At 41.0% G+C, this 11,980-nt stretch overlaps 4 protein-coding genes across 4 annotated transcripts; 1 reads left to right on the top strand and 3 right to left on the bottom strand.

The window, feature by feature from the left end:
* The first annotated feature begins 1,735 nt into the window (after window positions 1–1,735).
* On the top strand, window positions 1,736–5,879 carry LOC145702061 (cilia- and flagella-associated protein 251-like). The gene is made up of 10 exons (XM_081779272.1): window positions 1,736–1,783; window positions 2,230–2,538; window positions 2,813–3,092; window positions 3,341–4,051; window positions 4,145–4,301; window positions 4,348–4,588; window positions 4,636–4,893; window positions 4,990–5,380; window positions 5,557–5,660; window positions 5,708–5,879. Exons 1-10 carry the CDS (start codon window positions 1,736–1,738, stop codon window positions 5,834–5,836), a joined length of 2,628 nt encoding a protein of 875 aa, XP_081635398.1. The 3' UTR covers window positions 5,837–5,879.
* Window positions 5,880–5,941: 62 nt separating this feature from the next.
* On the bottom strand, window positions 5,942–8,397 carry LOC145703429 (aryl hydrocarbon receptor nuclear translocator homolog). Its single transcript, XM_081780785.1, has 7 exons — window positions 8,119–8,397; window positions 7,785–8,075; window positions 7,575–7,742; window positions 7,330–7,529; window positions 7,121–7,287; window positions 6,924–7,079; window positions 5,942–6,049 (listed from the first exon to the last, which is right to left on the bottom strand). Exons 1-6 carry the CDS (start codon window positions 8,296–8,298, stop codon window positions 6,925–6,927), a joined length of 1,161 nt encoding a protein of 386 aa, XP_081636911.1. The 5' UTR covers window positions 8,299–8,397; the 3' UTR covers window positions 5,942–6,049; window position 6,924.
* Window positions 8,398–8,426: 29 nt separating this feature from the next.
* Window positions 8,427–9,174, bottom strand: LOC145703434 (gamma-glutamylcyclotransferase-like). Its single transcript, XM_081780791.1, has 3 exons — window positions 9,009–9,174; window positions 8,721–8,941; window positions 8,427–8,678 (listed from the first exon to the last, which is right to left on the bottom strand). The coding sequence occupies exons 1-3, from the start codon at window positions 9,172–9,174 to the stop codon at window positions 8,520–8,522; spliced, it is 546 nt and encodes a 181-aa protein (XP_081636917.1). The 3' UTR covers window positions 8,427–8,519.
* Window positions 9,175–9,845: 671 nt separating this feature from the next.
* On the bottom strand, window positions 9,846–11,293 carry LOC145703431 (ADP/ATP translocase 3-like). The gene is made up of 6 exons (XM_081780788.1): window positions 11,248–11,293; window positions 11,035–11,199; window positions 10,738–10,986; window positions 10,538–10,693; window positions 10,357–10,494; window positions 9,846–10,261 (listed from the first exon to the last, which is right to left on the bottom strand). Exons 1-6 carry the CDS (start codon window positions 11,290–11,292, stop codon window positions 10,097–10,099), a joined length of 918 nt encoding a protein of 305 aa, XP_081636914.1. The 5' UTR covers window position 11,293; the 3' UTR covers window positions 9,846–10,096.
* Between the last annotated feature and the right edge of the window lie 687 nt (window positions 11,294–11,980).

Here is an 11,980-nt window from a genome sequence, read left to right as displayed (position 1 = left end):
AAGCTGCTAATCTCTTGCGTCCTGATTATTCGATTATTTTTAATAACAGAAAATGCAGAATCCCCTTTATTTTGATAGAATTATGGAAGAACTTGCCCGGCGCCTTGAAGCCTTTCATATAAATTATAATATTGAAGACAACGAAGAAAACGACTTTATTTCATAATTTTCGTTTTGCGATGATTCAGTCTTATTATGTTTTATTTTATGTTCTATTGAGAGAGAAATAAATTAATTGCTTTTCCACGACATGTGTTATACTCAATCTTGCAATAGTGCTTCATTTTAACATTCTCTTTTTCGTTTTATTTTTGAGTTGGTCTGAGATGAGAAAAGGTGTTATGGCGTTGGCGATACTATTTGCACAGATGACGTTTGTTAGAAGACGATCTTTGGAGGCGAGGGATGAAACTGGCTGAGGTTGATTTGACTCTTGAGCAAGTAACTGTGTGTCGAACGCTTTTTTTCATTATAAATTATTAAAAAATTGAGAGAAATGCAAATTATGGCGTTCAAAATACAGTTTGCGCAAGAGACGAATCATTGAGGCGATTTCGGCGGCGAGGGGTGAACTTGGCTGGAATTGAGGTTGGGTTGAAGTTTATCTAAATTGCATATTAGCTACTGCATCTCCGATTAGTTTTGGTAGAGCACACTTTTGTGTGTCAAGCCCTTTTTCGTTATAAACTATTTATAAAATAGAGAAATATGCAAATTATGGTTTAAGGGTTGAGTACCTTTTCGCTCTCAAGATCCAGTTGCCTGGACGGAGAAAAACTGCGCTTCATTTGTGCAATTAGCGAGGACGAAGGATGACTGTAGCTGAGGTTGAATTGCGCATCACGTTATGGTATCTAGCTAAACCCTTTTTTTCATACTTTTTAAAAGGATGAGAGAAAAGCAACTTACTGTTTCCAACTTATGTAACCATGCAGCGGAGCGAATGTTCTAGAAACGAGCGCTCACGTGAACACAGCGTGAACACAGCGTGAACACATCGTGAAGGTTAATCCGCAGCTTTGTAGCACTGGTCCACCGCCGTCACTCGCTCCAAGCCAACAGATCAGTTTGGACTTTTTCACTTTTGAAAGCACAGCAACTTCTTTTTTCTTTATTTTTGTTGAGTCGAAGAACCATAAACCTAAAATATGATTAGTTGAATGTATAAATATGTAAATATGTAAATAAATTGAATTTTAATATTTTATCAATTTAGTATGGAAAAATCGAACTAACACTAATTATGATTCATCCCTTTTTGGGTTCATCCCTTTTTTGGGTTCATCCATTTTTTGGGTTCATCCCTTTTGGGTCATCCCCACCATGAGTACATTGCAGTCTGAAGAGCAAAACCAGGCCAGAGAGCCGCCTCGGGCCGTGAGTGCCAGGGAACAGTGATCCATTTTCATCAGCCAATGAGCGACAGAGAAAAACGCCTGAACAACAGTCACTACTATAACTACTTTCGCTCTTAGTTCCTTGATAGTTCAGGCTGAACTTTAGCTATAATTTATAACCAAATTCATCAAGGAACTGTTCCCGGATAGCCTATCCGGGATATCCTAAAATGCTGAATCAAGGATTCTCAAACTAGCCTATGTTTTTACCGTAAATGTTCTTCAATACTCATTTTTTTCGAAAATTCTCTAGAATGATTATTTATCAAATCTACGGTTGCCCCGACGACAGTGGGAAAAATTAGTCAACGCTGCGCTGTGAATATTGTTTTTTCAAAATGCCAGAGAAAAACGATGCAAAGACGGCACAGCAAGAATCTCCCGAAGTAAGTAGAAGACCGTTAGGAACAGTTCGCACTTGAATTTGCTGAGAAAGTAAGTTAGGAGAACTCCTGTTTAAAACCCGAGATTTGACAGTTATGTTAATAGATAATTTTGATAATGAACTGAAAAACCAGAGCTATCATGGGTTTGCGGAGTGAATCCGAGACTTGGTTTCGTGGATTTGACACAAGATGGAGAACATACTGTGGCATACGCAAATAACCACATCGTCGTAATACAGGAAAGGGCCAAATACTCGATTATTCACACAAACTAACCGCATCAATTTGCTTCAACATGATCTCAACGTCCTGAGACTCGTCCTACAGTACAACAACGAGAACTGTGGTTTGTCTAACAGCCAATCCTTTTGGAAGTAATTCATCATTCTACAAAAATAAGAATCTTATTTCTTAACCCTTCTTTAAACCCTTAATCCAATCACCAGTTTCTGGGTCATAGCCCAAGGCTTTCTTTGTGGCAATTCTGTGCCCAAGAAACCAACAACTTTTTGATATATTCGTCCCTTCGTAAGACAATAAATAGCGAAAAACACTACCCGCTCGTCGGTCATCGAAATATCGTCCAAAATCTCGCCGTCTCGCCCTGCAAACGCTGGCTCGCCTCCTCAGAAATCGGCAACAGCGCTTCGATCATCATCTGGGATGTGGAGCAAAAACAAGGTCTCCAAACTATCGACACTCGAGCTTCATCTGATGTCGTTTCTCTCAGCTTCTCGACCGACTCAGCGACCTTGGTAATTACATTTTTATGAAAGTGTATCATGAAGAAAATCATCTGTGTCTGAGACTTTGAAATTGGTAGTGATCATCATTTCTAATTAGATCTTGACTCTCTTCATCTATTTTTCAATAACTACACGTCGACCCTTTGGGCAGTGCCGTCGATAAATCATTAATATATTGGTCGTAAATCCTTTCTTTTGGCTTTTTTGCTGTACTTGAATTGGGACTTCCAATTTGGAATGAGCTATTAACATTTATGAGAACTTTAAAATGACAGATTTTTAGCTCGTCCTTTATGGCGACTCGCGACTTACCATGTGGCGCTGGGCGGATGACATCCCCTTGAAATACGAAGAAATTCAACTAAACGCCGTCATTCCTTATGGATTTCTTCCTAAAATCACAGTCAACAAAGCCATCGAAGCCGATCACCAAAGCGCGGTCATCACATTTCCTCAGAAAATCGTAATCCTGACGTACCACAGTAGAGTAGAAACTGTCAATCAAGATGGAGATTTGCTCAAGAAACAGATTTGTACTTATGATATGGAGACTCTTCTTCCAGGTAAATGATTGATAAAAAGACCTTGATGGTTTTCATAAAAAGTTTCAAGCCGATTTTTTCGAAGAAAATTTTGAAAGTAAGCTATTTTTGAATCAATAAGAAGAGCGAAACTCTTTACCATTCACATTCTTTATAAGTTAGACTACATGTCACGTGGGGCCTTAGAATTTCACGAAGTAATGAATCAAAGCACCAAAGCATCTAAATCTTTAATTGCGATCGATTTCAGCAATTACAAGAATCTTTAGATGATGAAGAAAACGACGTCGGAGCGATGCGCGAGGGCTGGGCTCTCGGTCAATCTGTCTTTGTTTCAAACACCGAGATCGCCACATCTCTCGGGGCCGGTTACGGCGCTGTTCTCATGTGCAAACGCGCTCCACCCTCGGAAGCGCGACCAAAGTGGCATTGGCGGTGCCAGAAGCTCATCCGATTCAGTGAGCGGCCCATCACTACGATTGACAAGTATGAGAGCAAAGAAGGCACAGTTGTTACGATTGCCGATTTGTCTGGCCATATCCGATTTTTGTCGAGCGAGCTGAAATTGCTGTACTGGGTGAAAAAGCCCAAGCTTGCCGGCTGTGTTTCGCTAACTTTCGCGGACTTGCCTGCAGTCACCGTTGGCGCTGGGGCAGAAATGAGAGAAGCGACGCTTGATCAGCCTGTTTTCGAAGCTCCACCATTTATCACCTGCACAAACGAAGGCATCGTGCATCAAATGGTCAAGGGCGTTCCTACAATGGTGTTCGAAGGCCCACCAAAAGGTCACGTCAGGATCAAGGCTCATCCTCATCGCGATCTTGTGATTATCAGCGGAGATCATGAGCTCAGACTCATGTCATTGGAAGATGGCTCCTTCAAGTGTTTATCGAAGGTCAAACTTACAAGCGAGAAGATCCAAAGCATCGAATATTCGAGCAATGGTAACGAAGTCGCCGTTGGAAGCAGCAAGGGTCAAGGAATTGGTTTTAAACATTCGCGAAATCAAATGTTTGAAAAAATTTTAAGACGGAGGCAATTAAATCCTTTATAGATATAAAACCATTCAAAAGCTATCATTTACGACGCGTTCTCCCTGAAAGAGTTCACTCGACTTCAAGGCTCTGATCACGCGATTGTGGCGACAACTTTCAACGACGATGGAAATTACTTTGCCGCTTCTGATGCTAGCCATGCTGTCAATCTCTGGGAAAGGGATGATGCTTCCAAGTAAGATTAAAGCAAGTTACAAGCGAAATATCTATCAATTTTTAAGTCCAAAAGACGGCTGGAGATGCATGGGAAGATTCCGCCCTCACTCGGAAGAAGTCAAGTGTCTACTCTTCATCCAAGAATATGGAACTGACCGATTATTGTCAATCAGCCGCGACCGGAAGCTGGTGGAATACGCTATCGAGGATAAATTGAAGATTCACTCGCAGTACAGAATTGAGTCCGAAGCGACGCCAACGAATTTTATTAAATATCCAGGAAATAAAGACGAAGAAGAATTCTTGGTAAAACAAATTTCGGTTCTTCGTTGTTTTCATAAAGATATTCCTAGCTTACGACAAACGACAGATATAAATTTCGATTCTACAATCAGAGCACCAAGCTTCCTCGACGAATGATCAGCATCAGCAAGTACGACTCGCCGATCACAGAACTCATTTCGCGACCTTGCGGAACGGATTCAATTGTTTTCTCGACAGAGACCTGTCTTGGCGTCGTTTTGTTGCCACTTGATGGAAACCCAAACAAGGAATATGCAGTTGTCGCCAATCCCGCTGGCGTCTCATCAATTACAGCCATCAAGGAAAGAGTTTTAACTTGACTCTGATAATATGTACCGCATAAATATTGCATCAGCTTTTGCCAAGATCAAAAGCAACAAAGAAAACTTGAAAACTCTTGAAAGTCGAAAATCATTTCCTGTGGCGAGGGAATCGTCACTGCTTGGGACATCGACTTGGACAGTTTGGAAGAGCAAAAACTTCGCGGCGGCGTCGGAATGACTCCTTTCTACAACATGCTGAAGCCGGACGAGTTTGAGCTGTTGAAAGACGTATTCTACTTTTGCCGACTGGAGGAGCAGGGCCTCAACGCCGAAGTAACCCGTGATGTAGCCCGAACTATCCCGCTGAATAGAATCGCCGAAGCAGTCCGCGCTCTGGGCTGGTTCCCGACCGAGCAGCAAATCGAGGAGCTTCTAACGGAAATCAAGTTCTCCCAGTTCCACAAGACGCAGAAACAAGTCAAGGAAATCGAAATGGACGACTTCATCAAGTTTTATGTCAATCACAAACCAGGTAGGCTGTTTTTCATCCCCAGAATTAGGCTTTGAAATAATTCAAATCAATTTCAGTCGACTTTAAATTCTCAAGTGATCGTGAGTGAATGATAATTGTAGAAGGAGCTTATTTTATATTTACATTTTTTTAAGATAGAGCTGTTTTCATAAGAGCATTTTTAACTTTATCTTCAGTGGATCAAATTAATATGGATGACGTGCAGCAAGCTTTCGAAACTCTCTTAGAGTCCGAAAAGGGCGATTCAATGACGTACAAAGAGTTCCGTCATAATTTAGAGGTACTTGCGTCTTCTTTGAAAATCCCCTTTGAAAACGCCTTCTTCAGAATTTCGGCGAAAAGATGAGCTCAAGCGAGATCAGCAAATGCATCGAAAAGCTGTGCGGAATGGCGAACATTAGCGAGGATGAGACCTTTGACCCGCACCAGTTTATAACCAATATTCTCAAGCTGTAAAACGATATTCCTGCACATATTTCTGGCTTTATATAAATAAGTTATTTATAAATAAAGATTTATTTTTGTAAACACTTCTCTAAAAAAAGCTCTTCTATTCAGACAGCTTTTTGAATATGACAGATTTCAAGAAATATTTATATTTGAAAGCAGGAACAATGAGGAGCAAGAATATTTAAAATATTATAGAACAGTAGTTTGAGAAGAAGACTGGTCAGGAGCTAGGTCCGAAATCCCGCGTGTTTGGCTTGTGGCGCGTGAGTGGGGGCGCTCTTCACGCAGCAAAAATTTTGCGGCGTAAATTTTACGCCAGGCTCGATTGAGGCCCAATTTTCCGCTCTCGCTTCCAGGGTTGATTACTAGCGCCAAGCGCTCAAGGCGTAGGCCCTAAGCTTGTGCTGGCAGCCTTGTATTCCCGTAAAGCCCCGGAACGCACCAATATTCGAGTGGTTCCTTTTACCTACCGCGCTAAAACTGATGCAAATAACCCCGGGTGATTTGAACTAAATTTTTCAAGAAGTGTAAAGCTTCATAATTTTGTCAAGAGTAATAAAAAATTCTCGATCAGTCTTCGCAGATAATTTTAACACTGGTGAATGTCTTATTGACAATAAGTTTCTGTGCCAATTATTCGTTATTATAAGAATTTACTAATATTAGTAATGGCAAAACTGACCATTTTTGTTTAAAGAGAAATCTCATAAATATATTATTTTTATGAGACTTTCTCATGATTGACTACCATGTATGGCTTTTTTCTATAGTTGCCTTCGTATATATAAGTTTCAGAAGTATTCTATTATCGATGTCTATTTATTCTGTTGAATATCTTCAATCTGTTCTATCAACCTAACGTGGTTTAGTTCAATAATTGTCCTCAGATGTAGCATATACGAATATTTTGAATGCGCGCGCTCGCCCAGTATCAAAAACGCTACACATTGAAAATGTTGCGCGCCATTTTCGATTTGCGGCGTATACGCATCACGATTTTTGCGGCGCGCGGGCTGCTTCACAAAGTTGGCGCGGCGTGGATAGCGCCCCCACTCACACGCCACAAGCCAAACACGCGGGATTTCGGACCTAGGTCAGGAGTGTGGAACTTGTTTGAGACTGGCGATGATGAATTCGGTTTTCTTCGAGGAAGGGTTCACGATTGGGCGCAGGCACATCAGCACCTGGCCGTTTTTGTTGAGGACGATCTTGGCCTCTCTTTCTCGCGTGCAGCCTTCCATTATCAACGCTAGAATGAGCGATAGATCTTGGCGAATTGTTAGGACTTACATTTTAAATCGTTCTCCGCTTGAGAGCTGCCGAGTTTTTCAGAAAACACTTCCCAAAACTTCTTGCCAATTATCCTTTTCTGCGCGCCGGCCTCGAGATCGAGCAACTTCACGATAAAATCGTCGCAGTACGCTATCGTGCCATCGAGGCCAATCTTCACCGTGCATCTAAAGTTGAATTGATGAATTTGAAATTGAAAAGAGGGTTACTTTGAAAGAGGATTGACTGCGCCGCCATTGACGTGTACAAGGCCAGAGCTGGTTTGAGGTTCGATCGGTTGTTCTTGGCGGATAAGCACTGCCCAGGTTTCATTGTAGGGGCCAGCTTCGATTGCCGGAATCAAAGAAGCAGTGATGGTCGCGACGCAATACCCATCTGCGGAGCTAGGGCTGTTCGACGCGTTTAAGAACTGCAAAAGTTTGGTTTCGTTCTTAGGAAATATGAGCGTTTCTACCTGTGCTTTTTCAGTCTTCAGCCTGCATATGCACTCTCTTTTATTATTATTCGCGCCAGCTGTAACTCCTTCTATTGGTGGCCCCCTTGGAAGCTGCGCCGAAGTCGTTCTAACAGTGAAACTCTTCATATCCAGCATATTCTGGTCGAAATTGATCGTCGCGCAGAGCTTCAATCATCGTAAATAAAAGCATTTTTCCGATTAACTAACCAAATTTCTGACGATTTCTTTGTCCTTTTCATGCACGAAATCCAAGAATTTCATTTGCGTCATGTTGCTTTTTCCGAAGATTTCGACCGCTGTTTCGCTGTGATTGATAATTTCAAGATCAAACTTCCCGAGAAGTAAAAAGCATCCTCTCGTGGCCGTGTACATGATGTGATCGAACATTTCCAGCGTGACTAGATAGGGATAAGCGCGGTTGAAAGCGCCTGGAAGTTGCTCGGCATGGTCGGCCGCCCATTTAAGAATCGACAATTTGTCGGGCTTCGTTTGCGTTGGCTACAAAAATTGACTTGAGAAAGAAAAAATTAACGCTGAGTACCTGACTGTTGCAAGCAGGGATGAGTTCTGCCAACTCGTTTATAAACTGCGTCATTTTGTTCCTCCGCCGTCTTTCGATATCGGAGTGGTTTTCCTTCGCCAGACGCTCTTTGTCATGATCCGTCATGTTAACAACAGTCATGCTTATACTGTCAGTGTCCAGTTTTATATTTCCGTCCATATTACAGCGATACTGTCTTTGTCAAAAATCCGCCATCTTCAATTTCGCTTTTTGCGTCTTTCTTTTGGTAAAATATCGAATCAATAGGAATCAATTTTCCATTCTAAAATTTAGAAAGAAAATATGACTTTCGGAAGAAAAATTTGATTTTATTATTGATTTCAGTAAAGCATTCGAATCTATAGAGTATTTTAAAAATTTGTACAGAAATAGAAAGGTAATCATTGATCAGGCTCATCATCTTCTTTCCTCCCTTCTTCGATATTTTTCAACATTGGAATGTCGAATATTCCGTTGTGTTCGATTGTTTCTAATTGGGAAATGTACGGCTCAGGGAATTTGTGCTCTTTTGCTCCGGAAATGATCACACTCACGTAAGCCTAAAAATTACTTGAGTCACATATTCTATCAGCATTTTTAACCTTGCTTGGTGGATCCTGTTTCGTTCTCCCTTCAGCCACGTCCTTTTTATAATACGTCCTGCAGAGATAATTCTTTCCATCACTTCCCAAAGCAGAAATCTCCAAGGGCTCGTAAATATTTTGATGAACTCCTTCTTGACGATCCAGTTCTGCGAGATTTTCCTTATCAATTGAGTACACACAACCAATCACATCGTTTTCTTGGCTTTCGATGATCGTTGCTTACTTCAAGTTCAACAATGAGTTATTCACTTCTTATCAGAAGACTTTGTTTAGTTTGAACTGTGCCAGAAGCCCCTTGCCATCTTTCAGACCAGCCAGCAAAGACAAGCTCGTAATTCTTGAGCGTCGCGTAGCAGATGAATTCTGCGCTGGGGGAGTTGATCTTTACTCGGCTCTCGAGTAAATTCGAACCAAATGCAAAGTACAAGAACTTCTCTGATGCACTTTTCATGTCTGAGTAAAAAAATTCACCAAAATGGGCATTTGTCGACTTCCTAATCTAAGAACTACGTATCGGTATTTACGCATCGACTTACTGTAATAAAACAATCGATAAATCGCCCAAGAAATTAAATCACAACTAAGTATCATCTCTTCCAACAAAAATTCGTTTATAAACGTTTTTTTTTCTTCAGGTACTCTGTTTATTCATCAAAGGAAAATGATTTCTTTTATGTTGAGCGGAAGTCCTCTGGAATCATTAACAACATTACATATTAATCGTATGAATAAAATTATTGATCCTTTTATGTTGAAAACCTACGGAGAAAACCTGAGCCAGAGTCTGAAATATCATGAATGAGAAGCCGTTTATCATATACGGTATATGCGGTTTTTTAAAAAACGAAGCCGCAAAGCGGCTTCACAAGATCACCATTTCGAACGCGGCTTTTCATTTGAGATAAAACCCTGGCTCAGGTTTTCTATACAAGTTGCCGGGATCAGATTTCCTGCAAAAAATGACACCAAGACACATTCTTCTTGCTTATTTATTTAAAGCATTTGTTTATTAATTCATTTTTTTTTCTAATGGCCTATCTATTGATAGTATCGATACTATATATCACTGATATAATATCAGGATATCACATGGACAATGAAACAAGTTTCGATAGTTGCGTCTTTTCACAATTGTTCAGTTTTGTATTTTTTTGAAAGAAAAGTACAAAGAGAGAGGGGGAGGAGTAAGTTTTTGGCTTTCAAAAATTTCTTTTCAAATAATTGCATTTCGCCAGAGAAGGAGGAACTAATGTCCATTATAAATTGAATTAAAATACAGTTTGTTCTGGAATTGTTCAGGAGAGTAAGGTTGTGAGCAAATACGTAAATGAAGTTCAGTTTCAGGATTCAAGGATTCGGATAAATCGCTCGTCTTAGACGTATTTTTTCATCTCGTCGTACATGACCAAAACGATGGCTCCTCCAAGACCACGGAGGATATTCGAGAAGCAGCCCTTGAAGAAAGCAGGGACACCTCCTTCGTTGGCGAGGATCTTTCTAGCGCAGTCGATAGAACCGCTGTACATTCGTTGAGAGCCCTAAAAAGTTATGTTTAGAGAAAATTTAGGACAATTTTCTTTTGTCAGAATCAAGAGAAATGGCTCTTGTTTGATCATATGATAAGAGCAAGTACCTCTCCAGACTGCATCATCATTCGACGTCTGACAGTATCGATTGGGTAAGCAATAATTCCAGCCAGAGTTTCGACAGCGAAACCAACGCAGAAAGAGAAGATGAAGTTTGATTTCTTGGGATCATCGAAGGCCATCGCCTATGAAGAAGAGATAGAGAGAAAGGTTTGTTAAAAATCGTACCTTGATGGTGTCGTAGAGACCGAAGAAGCAAGCTCTGTAGATGATGATTCCGACAACGGAGATGGTGAAGCCCTGGTAGAGACCGGTGATACCGTCCGCCTTGTAGATCTTTCTCATACAGTCGCCGATTCCGTTGAATTGTCGCTCAGAAGCGCTCTGAAATCACGCATTAGTTCCCGAGCCGCATGATTTTTGGTTACCTTTCCGACATCAGCGCCCAATCGAGTTCTGGCAAAGTCGAGGGGATAAACGAAAGCCATGGATGTAGCACCGGCGGCACCACCAGCGGCCAACATACCGGCGAAAAACTTCCAGAAGTCGGTTTTCTTGTCGTGTCGGATGAAGAACTTCTGGTATCGCTCTTTGAAGGCGAAGTTGAGGGCCTGTGTAGGAAAGTATCGGATAACATTTGCCATGTTTCCTCGCCAGAAAGAGGCCAATCCTTGTTCCTGAAAGAGGAATGATTGGAAAGTCTTCATCACTTTTTGAGAACTTACGGCGTAAACTCGGGAGAAACAGTTCATCATTCCAGTGTAGGGCTTGACACCAGCGCCCTTCATCTGATGCGAGGCATCCTGGACCTGGAGGAGGAGCTTGACTCGCTCAATCGGAGCAACGACAGTCTTTGAAATACCTCCAGCGGTTCCACCAAGCATCAAGTTCTAAAGTCGAAAATAGCGGTTGATTCCCAAAACATTAAAAAAACTTACGATGAAAAATGTTTCCGCTGCAGATTTTTCTTTTTTCGCTGCCATTCTTTTCTCTGAATAAAAAATAGGAAAATTTAGAAATTGGAGAATCGGGACGGGCAGAAACGCGAATTTTACAGTACAGTAAGTCAATAATCTCAGGTCAAATAATCAGATCAAATCAATATTTACTGGTACACACTCATTGCAAAGTCAGTAACCTGTTAAAGCTAACAGGTGAATTAGTATCATTTTATAATTAATAGCTTCTTAAATTTATATCTCTATTTTGATATTTTCTTCATTTTAGCTCTCAATTTTTTGATAAAAATGTGGGAGGGGCGGAAAAGCTCGTTGACCCAGTAACCGGGAAAAAAGGTTAGCAAAGGTAAATCATTGATTGTCTTCTTTCTTTCATTTTTTATGAAAAGAAAATTTAGCGACCCGGAAAAATGGAGCGCCATTGGTCCGGGTGCTGGGCACCAATCGCTGTCTCCTAGCCCAAGCTTCTTTTGAGGAACGAACTGATTTTACCCCTCCTCCACCAGAGCTTCCCAGTGTCATCCCTTTATGTCCGTCACTAGATTTTGTGAGAGATAAATAGACAATTGTTCAGAGAAAAGTTTGGAAAGAGAACTTTGTTGTCAGTATTTTACTGTAGATTTCGGGAAGATTCGAAGGGATGAAGAATAGTTACGTAATAATCAGCGGACTTACTTGGTTTTTGGTAAAATAAGAGGGTACAATTGATTAT

The sequence above is a fragment of the Oikopleura dioica genome, chromosome PAR, assembly GCF_907165135.1.
Source record: "Oikopleura dioica chromosome PAR, OKI2018_I68_1.0, whole genome shotgun sequence".
In the NCBI taxonomy this organism is placed as follows: Eukaryota; Metazoa; Chordata; class Appendicularia; order Copelata; family Oikopleuridae; genus Oikopleura; species Oikopleura dioica.
Note: the sequence above shows the minus strand (reverse complement) of the source record. Positions and strands in the feature narration are given on the sequence as shown.

Bases quoted from the DNA above. Each gene is read 5' to 3' on its own strand.
- LOC145702061 (XM_081779272.1), top strand. From the start codon at position 1,736: ATGCCAGAGAAAAACGATGCAAAGACGGCACAGCAAGAATCTCCCGAA. The intron at 1,784-2,229 runs GTAAGTAGAAGA...TCCAATCACCAG, and splicing joins CACAGCAAGAATCTCCCGAA to TTTCTGGGTCATAGCCCAAG. The intron at 4,052-4,144 runs GAATTGGTTTTA...ACCATTCAAAAG, and splicing joins TGGAAGCAGCAAGGGTCAAG to CTATCATTTACGACGCGTTC.
- LOC145703431 (XM_081780788.1), bottom strand. From the start codon at position 11,292: ATGGCAGCGAAAAAAGAAAAATCTGCAGCGGAAACATTTTTCATC. The intron at 11,200-11,247 runs GTAAGTTTTTTT...TTTCGACTTTAG, and splicing joins CAGCGGAAACATTTTTCATC to AACTTGATGCTTGGTGGAAC. The intron at 10,694-10,737 runs GTAACCAAAAAT...GCGTGATTTCAG, and splicing joins TGGGCGCTGATGTCGGAAAG to AGCGCTTCTGAGCGACAATT.
- LOC145703429 (XM_081780785.1), bottom strand. From the start codon at position 8,298: ATGGACGGAAATATAAAACTGGACACTGACAGTATAAGCATGACTGTT. The intron at 8,076-8,118 runs GTACTCAGCGTT...CAATTTTTGTAG, and splicing joins TCCCTGCTTGCAACAGTCAG to CCAACGCAAACGAAGCCCGA. The intron at 7,743-7,784 runs GTTAGTTAATCG...CGATGATTGAAG, and splicing joins AAGAAATCGTCAGAAATTTG to CTCTGCGCGACGATCAATTT.
- LOC145703434 (XM_081780791.1), bottom strand. From the start codon at position 9,174: ATGAAAAGTGCATCAGAGAAGTTCTTGTACTTTGCATTTGGTTCGAAT. The intron at 8,942-9,008 runs GCACAGTTCAAA...ACTTGAAGTAAG, and splicing joins AAGATGGCAAGGGGCTTCTG to CAACGATCATCGAAAGCCAA. The intron at 8,679-8,720 runs GTTAAAAATGCT...AGTAATTTTTAG, and splicing joins AACAGGATCCACCAAGCAAG to GCTTACGTGAGTGTGATCAT.